This window comes from Nicotiana sylvestris, chromosome 8 (assembly GCF_000393655.2).
Source record: "Nicotiana sylvestris chromosome 8, ASM39365v2, whole genome shotgun sequence".
Classification (NCBI taxonomy): domain Eukaryota; kingdom Viridiplantae; phylum Streptophyta; class Magnoliopsida; order Solanales; family Solanaceae; genus Nicotiana; species Nicotiana sylvestris.
In genome coordinates, this window is record NC_091064.1 from 220,486,375 (window position 1) to 220,496,158 (window position 9,784).

The 9,784-nt window shown below is 34.7% G+C and overlaps 1 protein-coding gene across 1 annotated transcript; it reads left to right on the plus strand.

Moving 5' to 3' along the window:
• The first annotated feature begins 1,278 nt into the window (after positions 1-1,278).
• LOC104224115 (hydroxyproline O-galactosyltransferase HPGT1-like) lies at positions 1,279-8,307 on the plus strand. The gene is made up of 12 exons (XM_009775699.2): positions 1,279-1,529; positions 1,725-1,788; positions 2,437-2,486; positions 2,587-2,780; positions 3,034-3,097; positions 3,215-3,287; positions 3,639-3,762; positions 4,700-4,787; positions 4,891-4,941; positions 6,132-6,203; positions 6,413-6,525; positions 7,819-8,307. The coding sequence occupies exons 1-12, from the start codon at positions 1,414-1,416 to the stop codon at positions 7,839-7,841; spliced, it is 1,032 nt and encodes a 343-aa protein (XP_009774001.1). The 5' UTR covers positions 1,279-1,413; the 3' UTR covers positions 7,842-8,307.
• The last annotated feature ends 1,477 nt before the right edge of the window (positions 8,308-9,784 follow it).

Below are 9,784 nucleotides of genomic sequence, written 5' to 3' on the forward strand. Positions count from 1 at the left end.
TTCATTTATTTATTTTTAAATTAATTTAAAGTATAAGTATCCTCACACTACCTCTATTTTTTTTTTATATTTTCTTCCCCACTGTAAATTTTAATTAGTTTTTATATTAATGTTTTATCTATAATCAAAATAATATTATATTTTATTTTAAATTTAACAGCCTCTCTACTCCTTCGGGGTAGGGTTAAGGTCTACGTATACACTACCCTCCCCAGATCCCACTAGTAGGATTTCACTGGGTTGTTGTTGTTGTTGTTGTTGTTGTTGTATTTTAAATTCAACTTTGAATTAGTCTAAAATATTAATACATAAGTTATTTGATCATTATGTTCCAAATGTATTGAGTTCTCTCATAATTATTTTTGTAATAGATGCAGTTAACTTTTCTTTCTTTTTAGCTTTAAGATAAAAATTTAATTTTAAATTTTTATTAGTAAATTACCTATATTTTAACTTTATTATTTATTTGTAAAATTTTTATTTTATCATAGAAAAATATTTCCTTAATTGTTTGAACATATTATATCTAAATATTGTTTGAAAATATTTCTTATTACAATCTAGTTTTTGTAATACCTTACAGCTTGTTTGGATGGTTGTTACCTATTGTATTGTATCATATTGTTACTTTAAATACAATATTTGTTTTGATTGTTACTTAAATTTTATCATATCGTATCGTTAAATCCGTCGTTACGTAACGATGAAATGTGTCACTTTATGTAACGACCGATTTGGTGTGATCGCGTCGTTACCTTGTCCTTTTCTCTCAATATCACCATTCATTATTATTAAATAATTTTATTTTATCATTTACCCTACCTTTTCATATATTGTATCATAATTTTTCTTTATAATATTGCAAGCTTATTCATCATATTATTGGTGCGTGGTAACATGAAACAACAGCAAAACGATACAATTCATCCAAACATTATATTGATCAAACGATACAATACAGTACAATACAATACGATATGATACATTACGAAACGATATAAAACAACCATCCAAACAAGCTGTTATTAATGGTGGTCAATTGATCACTAAACTATATGTGTAGGGACAAAAGAATTAAGTTAATTATGGTGTATCGTATTTTAATTTGGCTACGATCAAGAAAGACATTCAAATTTTGAAGATCTAACTTTTATAGAACCTTTAAGTACCATAGTTCAAAAAAAAAAAAAAAGAACCTTTAAGTACCTAATAAAAATTACATTATTTTTTAGTTGCACAATAGTATTATTTATAAAATATTCAAAATCCCAAACTGACAGTTCGACGGGCTGTATTTCCTCGGCAACTCAATCAGCTCCGATCAGTTGAAATTCGACGCTCTTATATTGATCGCTGTTGCTTCCGGCCTCCGCCGACGAGAATTGCTCCGTCGGAGGCGACGCCTTAGAAGAAATGAACGGCCGGGGATCCAGTAACCGGCTATCATCCACCTCCGGTTTCCGATCTCGAATTTCGTTTTTAATGCTCTCTATGTTCTCTACCATGGCTGCTCTTTATGTCGCCGGCAGGTAACCTCTCTCTGTCTCTCTCTCACACACACACTTGTATAGTATGTCTGCATATATATATGTGTGATAGGCAGCGTAAAAATAGTTAGATTGTGAGATTGAGGTGCAGTTGATTATTTGAATGACTGATATTTAAGTTTTTATTTTTTATTTTTTATGATTAATTGTGGCAACTGGTAAATGCGTAATTGACAGGTTGTGGCTGGACTCTGAGAATAGGGTATATCTTATTCAAGAGCTTGATAGGAGAACGGGACAGGTATTTTCAATCTGGTGGTAGTATTGTTATATTTAATTGGTAGGTAAAGCTGATTTCCCCCCCAAATTATTTGGCCACAGACAAATGGCTAAACAAAAATTAAGTTGGACATTAGCCAGTAGAAGAGCATGAGGGCTGTTCAATCTCGCTTGTACAACTATAAGTACAGCGCAAGTTGATGTTTTTAAACGTACATAAACTACTTCATTAAATTATTTTTACCAGAGGCAGAAGATGAATTAGTAGCCGTGTATGAAACCGAATATTCAAGAATCAAATTTGGTTCACTGAAACCACAATAAGGTCTATATTGTCTTAATACGCTTAGGGCATACAGAAGTAAAGTTTTAGTTAAAAAAAGATCCAAGTAGGGATCAAAGAGCTGCACCTCAATCTAGGCAATATAGTCCAAACTTAGACAAAGAGGAATTTGGATACGAAGCATTGCGGGGTAGACCATGGCCCATACCATTCTTAATTTGATATAATCATATTCGTATTCGGAAAATTCGGATAGTTTAATGATGTTGGGAACTTGGCAATTGGCATCAAGATCTCAAATCAAGTGCTGTTTTATTGCTGCCGACGAGTTTAGCAGAGATACTAGGGTTTATCAAAGGTGATAGATATACTTATCTTCCTTTGCAGGGCCATTCGGCAATATCAGTAGATGATACATTGAAGATCATAACCTGCAGGTTGGATGATTATAACAAATTTCTGTCCAATTTAGGGAGAATTTCTTCTCGTATTGGAGTTTTATACTGGGGCTATACGGGCTGATGATTTCTTTGCCAGGGAACAACAGAAGAGGCTAGCTGCACTTCAGACTGAGCTGGGAAAAGCCAGTCAGGAAGGTTTTGTATCAAAGAATCTATTGGATAACAGTGAGAGGGATTCAAAGAAAAAGCTTCTAGCGGTTGTAGGTGTCTCAACAAATTTTGGCAACAAAAAGAACAGAGATGCGATCCGCAAAGCATGGATGCCTACTGGTTGGGCTTTCTTTTTCTCCCCCCTTTTTTCTTGGTTTCTTTTGGTTGGGCTTGTGAAGCTAAAATTCCCGACTCCACTAAGAGGCTGAACTTATGTTTCAGCTCTGTTGAACACATTTAGACTGGACTGTGTTGAATTCCTAGCAATATCATTGTCTTGTCTTAATTATAAGTATCTGTAGTATAACCGCTATCATGATGAATTAACTGACTTAACGTTCTTTCTACTAAATTTATAAGCTATTTTTGGCAGGTGCTGCTCTTAAAAAATTAGAGGAGGAGAAAGGTATAGTAATACGATTCGTCATAGGAAGAAGGTATCTACCTCGATAAATTTGAACTGAATGAAGGGTACACCATAAGGCTCTTTGCAAAACGAATTGCTAGATGCTTCTTTCAATGTTTGTACTTAATTGACTTTACATCTCATGCAGTTCAAGTCACAGAGACAGTTCAGATAGAGCCATTGATGATGAGAGCAGGCATTCCAATGACTTCATCATTCTTGTATGTGCATCTTTTGCTCATCATATCTTACAAGCTTAGTGTCTTGTTATCTACTAAAAGTAGCAAGTTTGCAACCATAAAAGAAACGAGCTTGGAGAATTAAATTGACCGACAATTGTTTTTCGAACTATCAAAGTGGATCAAATCTTCCTGGATAAACAATAATTAATAAAGGGGATATCGATAATGTTGTTGTTAACAGACTCATGTTGTACAGACTTGTTTTCATGTCTGTACGTATATGCCTTACCAATGTTCTGAAAATCGGTTTACTTACTGTGTAAATTCCAGTTCTAGAAGGATATGTATCTACAAGACTTGATATGTTAATATTATTTTCTTTCTAAGCAGAATGATCATGTGGAGTCCCCTCAAGAGCAAGCAAAAAAGACAAAGTTATTTTTCGTTCATGCTGCTGAGCATTGGGATGCTGAGTTTTATGCCAAGGTCAACGACAATATCTATGTTAATATCGGTACGCAGTATTAGGAGCCTCCAATACATACATTAGCATTTCAATTTTACTTTCTATAGTCTGCGCTCTGCAGATGTCTTTCCCTTTTCTATGATTTAATTTTGCTTTCCTTTTAGGAAACTGTTATGGGAGATTTGAAATTATCAAATTCTGTAGACTTAAGTGTGGGAATATGATCTACTAAAGAGTTTTGAATTGTATAGCATTGGCATCTTGAATCTGGAAGTGGAATAAAGAACTAGAATGAAATAGTACCTAGGCGATTCTTAGATTTTCATTCCTGTCAAGGTGTAGGCTTCTCAAACAGTGAATAAGGATTTTACATAAAGTCACAAAAATGTACAAAAAGGCAGTTGCAGGTGCCATGTTACCTTAATATTAAAAGGCATGGTGCCAGTGTGTGGTCAACCAGGCCTAGATTGATTACCCAGAGTGAGCAAAAGTAGAATTGGCCATATTGCATCGAGGTTGTTCAAACAAAACATCGCTTCATTTTACAAAGCTAGTATCAAAATGAATCCGATTGAATTATGATTTTGAGAGTTCCAACAACTACCGTGAATTCCTTATGTCAGGGTTTCTTTTGATTAAAGAAAGAATAAAGTAACTATGAATATGAAATCGTTGTCTATTTATTCAATAGATTGTATCTAGATGCCAATGAGAAATCTTTTAGGATTTTCTTTGTCTCTACTCTCTAACCATCAGTCAGAGTTGATTGGAGAGAGCCCCTTGAGATAGTAACATCCTAGAGATAGAATCTGGATCGGCTATGTCCTTTACAGAATACAACAACAGATAGCTCATGAAACATAATACCATAGCCCATATCTGATGATCTTCTATGCTGGATTCTTAACACATATATATATATATATATATATATATATATATGTTAAAAAATGCCTCATGCTTATTAGCTTTAGTTTATCCACAGATGCTGTTGGAGCCGTACTTGCCAGCCATTTGGATAAGCCTCGTGTCTACATAGGGTGTATGAAATCTGGCGAAGTCTTTTCACAGCCGTGAGTTTGTCTTGTTAATTGGATGATTGCTATTTTGCTGAAATAGTAATCTGAGAATAGAGTATAATTTAACCATAACCTAAATTTTATTTCTTATTCACAGGGAAAACAAATGGTATGAGCCAGAATGGTGGAAATTTGGGGATGGAAAATCGTGAGTTCTTCCTTCTATTACTATAAATCATCTGGCTGATGCAAGCAGTGCTAGATATGACTATAGAGGTTTACCGCTTCATGTGTTGTGTTTATACCTCTCTTCTGTCTGGTGCTAGTTGCTGGTGACTCTTGATTGAAACTATTGATCATGCTGTATTGGATTGATATATTTTTCCTTTTGTTCGTTCTTTATTCTTTGTGTTAGAAACCTTGAAGAAGGCTAATTTCCTTATGCTAATATTTGCTGGATAAGTTGAACACAATATTTGTGAATGGAGATTATTTAGAGATGTATAACTGCCACCAAGAGGGGCTTTCTTGACATTCTGTTTCTTCGATTTTCTTGTTATCATTGTGGTTCTAGGGAAATGGTTTGCTTAACAGCATTATTTGGCTTTCTAAAGCTTCTGCAGCTTCCTGAACTCCAAAACTTGTTATTTTGATCTATGAAGCAGGATAGGGAGGGATTAATCTCTTTGTTTTCGGGTTGATATCCAGTGATTTTACAGCCTAAAAAAGAGGTGCATAGACCAAAATGGAAGGCTTGCAAACAGATTGGGAAGTTTAGGAAAGTGGAATTCTAATTTTTTGGAACATACACCAAACTTGTGTCTCTCTATCAGTAATTCCAACTCGGACGTCTGAAATGCTGATTACATAGTATTTGAAATTTCTAGCAAAAGGGGAGGAGTGAAATGGCATCTGCTATCATGAAACTCTGGAGTACATGTAACTTTGATGTTATTCGTCCCATTAGGAGGCTAAGAGATTCGAGGTTCATAGATATGTAGAATTCTGTATCCCCAGTATGCTGCATTAGCCAAGTTGCCTAATAGTAGAAACTGCAACTTTTCAAGTATCTATGGCACTTACAACAGGTTTCATTATTAAGAAAATCTGGATATGAATATTAAGCATTTAGAATACTGTGCTCCTGCTCCTGCTTGATGGTTAGGAGGCAAGGTTACGCCTAACCAAGGTTGAGGAGCTAAGAGAATTGCAGTTCTCCCTCCCCGGGCCCAAAAAAAAGGAAGAAAAGTAGATATGTACTCATGATTTTTCTTGTCATGCTGCTGTTCTGCTGATATGTAATCAGGCACGACAAACCTCAAGATCTGCATACTGATGAGTTCTGCAACTTGTTTGGATGCTAATTCTTTCATCTTTTTTGTACTCTTTCACAAACAGGTACTTCAGGCACGCTTCCGGTGAAATATTTGCGATATCAAAGACCTTAGCGCAATTCATTTCTATCAACAAGTAAGATTTGTGGAATTAAGAATGTACTTAATCAAAAGAAATGTGATTAACAATATGTTTCTATTGCCAACAAGGCTTTGCTGAAGCGGCAAATGCTGAGGTGCCAAGAACCTTCACTTCACTCAAAAAGAAAAACAAAACCATATATTTCCATCAATTTTGATGGCAATAGTAAAATGCTTATTGTTTTGTCTCCCTCCACTTTGTAGATCAATACTTCGCACATATGCTCATGATGATGTGAGCGCTGGATCCTGGTTCATCGGCCTTGATGTGAAGCACGTTGATGAAGGGAAGTTCTGCTGCGCTTCCTGGTCATCAGGTCTCTCTCTCTCTCCTAGATATCAAGGAGGGTGAAAAAGAAAACGCAATTGCTTCCTTTTGCAGCAGTTATTGATAGTATAAGCGAATAGCTGTCTCCATATGAGTTGTGGATTGTTTTCTCTAGGAGGTTCTACCGGATAACTGTGATCCAAGTACAAAAAATCACTTTTTCATATTAAAATTAATAATAGAGAGCTATTGATTTATAAATTTTATGTTCCTCTATTAAATTATGGGTGATAAAGCTATACTGGTCTGAGTATACTGAGAATTACTTTTATTAGGAAAAAGAAGGTTTTCGCATAGGGATAGCGTGGTCACAAACTCACAATATGATGATGCTATCCTTATGTTAAAGCTTGGTTTAACTTGGTGTCTTAGTCTGAAGCTGGAGTACATGCTACCTCAATTACCTTGTTTTCCTTTCCTTCTAGAATTGATCCACTTGGTAGGGAGTGGTAGAAGAGACCAAATATCGTACTAGAAAAGGAACTTTAGCGAATTGTTGACTGAGATATTATATGAGTAGGCATTTGGGTCTAAAGAATTATATAAGTAGGGGTGGGGAAAATATTGCTATTGGTGAGGCCACTCAAAGTTATCTCTTTTCTTTTCTATTTCAATCTCGATTCAGCATGCAAGAAACAGTTTGAACTTGAGGTCAGTTCATTATTTAAAAGAACTGATTTGAGGTTAATTGCTTTTTTGTTTTCATCTTAGTCATTTTGCACTCTTGACTGATGAGTTCAGATGTATAGATATTGCTAGCTTTTATCCAAGAAATACTCCTTAAGATTATTTCTTAGCAGAATCAGGAAACAAACTTGAAAAAGAACTACTACTTCGTTGCTATTGTTACTTGGCGACTTGGTTGCTCATTGTGATGAGATAGGTATTTAGGATTTTTAAGTGCATACTTCAGTGAAGGAACTATCATCCTTAAGTACTTTATCCCAGCATTATGTATCCTTAACGGGTCGTTTGGTACGCGGACAAAATAGTACCGGGATTATAATCCCGGTACTAATTTATACCACTTGAGATATGGTATAAAATAATACCACATTTGATGGCATAAGATGGGATAATAAGTGGGATTAAATTTATACCTTGTTTGGTTGGAGGTATAAATTTATCCTGGGATTAATTTATGCCTCCAACCAAACAAGGTATAAATTTAATCCCACCTCTTATCCCACCTAAGTACTTTATGTATCCCAGCATTATGTTTCATTGTAGTTAACCATCATGATAATGAGTAGTTCTTGTTTTCTCTTTGTGGGGTTTTCAGGGTCTGTATGCGCAGCAGCTTGATTGGATCGCCTCTTTAGTAAATGTGGAGATCATTCATGTCACAAATCATTGTGAAGATCTGTCTTTGGAAGACAGATCATCTTTGCCGGAGTTTGCTTTTGCCTTTTGGTGCCTGGGGCAAAGGAGCTCGAAGTTTTTGACTTCAACTGCCAAGAGCCCTATGGTAGAGAGCACCTTGGTTTCGGACACACCTCGAGGAATGTACAAAGGGTTTTTTGGAGTATAGGGACTATAGTCGGATAAATTCATTGTATGGTGATTAATTTACAGAGTGACATTGTCCATTATGTCATCGTGTACTATGGACATTCTCTTCTGGAAATATACAGTTCGGTGGTCCCTTTAGAGTGCGCTTCAATAGCAATTTGCAGACTAATTCACCAAGATGGCATCATCTATGTTGAACTGTGTGATCATTTCCTCATATTTTTTTTTGTTAAATACGCAGTGATGAGATTTGAACATAGCACTTCTGCTTTTCTTATACTAATTGCTTCATCTAAAGACAACAATGATAATATATGATAATTGATACATTTACATTTGCTTAAACCTCCTAGAAGAACGACAATCACATACATATATATGGACTCAACCGCATATTTAGTGCCAAGCTTCTCTGCACAATACTTTCTCACAAAGAGAAACACTGGTGTCACAGGGTTAGGATATGTTTTGAGAAGGGTTTAAACTGGTGATTTACCTTGGTTTTGTACAGCCACTTGATAATTAATAGAACTTTCTTTAATTGCCAAAAAAAGTTACTGCTTCTTAGAACCTTATGGTTTATTACTTTGGAGGAATTTCCCAGGCAACAATATAATTGTCACTTTGGATCCTTTGATAAACTAGATTAAAAACAAGGGCAAAAATTACAATTTTTAAGTTGTTTCATGGGTAAATTGTCAATTCCAATTTTTGAGGAATAAAAAACCATAGCAGTAAAAGTCAGCCATTATTATTCTAAGCAAGCAGTGTAACATCCTATGAATATTCTAAACGAACATAAAAATTGAAGTTTTAGACGTGGCCACTAAAGTAATTATTTTAAGCTCCATAAATTGAAGGCTCCAAATGAACTAAATTATTAATTTTTTAACTTCAAAATAGATTTGAACTATTTATGTACAAAATTATTGACTTTCTATTCAGTGGTAAAATCTGAAATCACTAGACAAAGAGAATTTGAAAAAAATATTTATCGAGCCATTTCTTTTACTTCAAAGCAAATTTATGCTATTCAAAATGTATAGAATTATTTCTTATATTCTACTTAATGTTAAGAAACTCTTGAATATTTTTTAAAACAATACATAATTTCTTTGTGAATGGTAGATATGCATACAAGTGACTCGAATACCATCGTTATTCTTCACATGCTTAGCCTGATAGTGGCTATGTATGCCCTCAAAGGTGGGGCTCTTGATCTTAGTAGTGCAGCCACTAGAAAATATAGAAAAACAAAAATAGTACTTACTGCTATAAAATATAACCCAAAATAACAATATAGAACAAGCAAAAACAAACTAAGAGATATAAAGAGAAAGAGAGGAAGAAAGATTCTTATTTCTTCTTCAATTGTGTGTTTTTTCCTATCTATTACAAGGCCTTTATATAGGCATAAAAAGTGAAGAAAATATGTCATGGAATATGTCATTGAACATACAAATTATGTCATTGAATATGTCATTAAGCATTTTAGATGAAGATCATGGAAGAAGAGTAGACATCCACCATAATGTGATATTCATCATAACACTCCCCTTGGATGTCCATAGATAATGTACCTTGTTAAAAACTCTCTAAAAAAAATATTGGGATGTACATAATTATTTATGATATGTATTGCTTGCTGCCTCATTAAAAACCTTACCAGGAAAACCCAGTGGGACAAAACCTTGGTTAAGGAAAAGAGTGCAGCGTATAGTTACTCTCCCTGATGA

Coding starts and splice junctions, on each gene's coding strand:
- LOC104224115 (XM_009775699.2), top strand. CDS start 1,414: ATGAACGGCCGGGGATCCAGTAACCGGCTATCATCCACCTCCGGTTTC. Junction 3,098..3,214: donor CGATTCGTCATAGGAAGAAG/GTATCTACCTCG, acceptor CATCTCATGCAG/TTCAAGTCACAGAGACAGTT. Junction 4,788..4,890: donor GGCGAAGTCTTTTCACAGCC/GTGAGTTTGTCT, acceptor TCTTATTCACAG/GGAAAACAAATGGTATGAGC.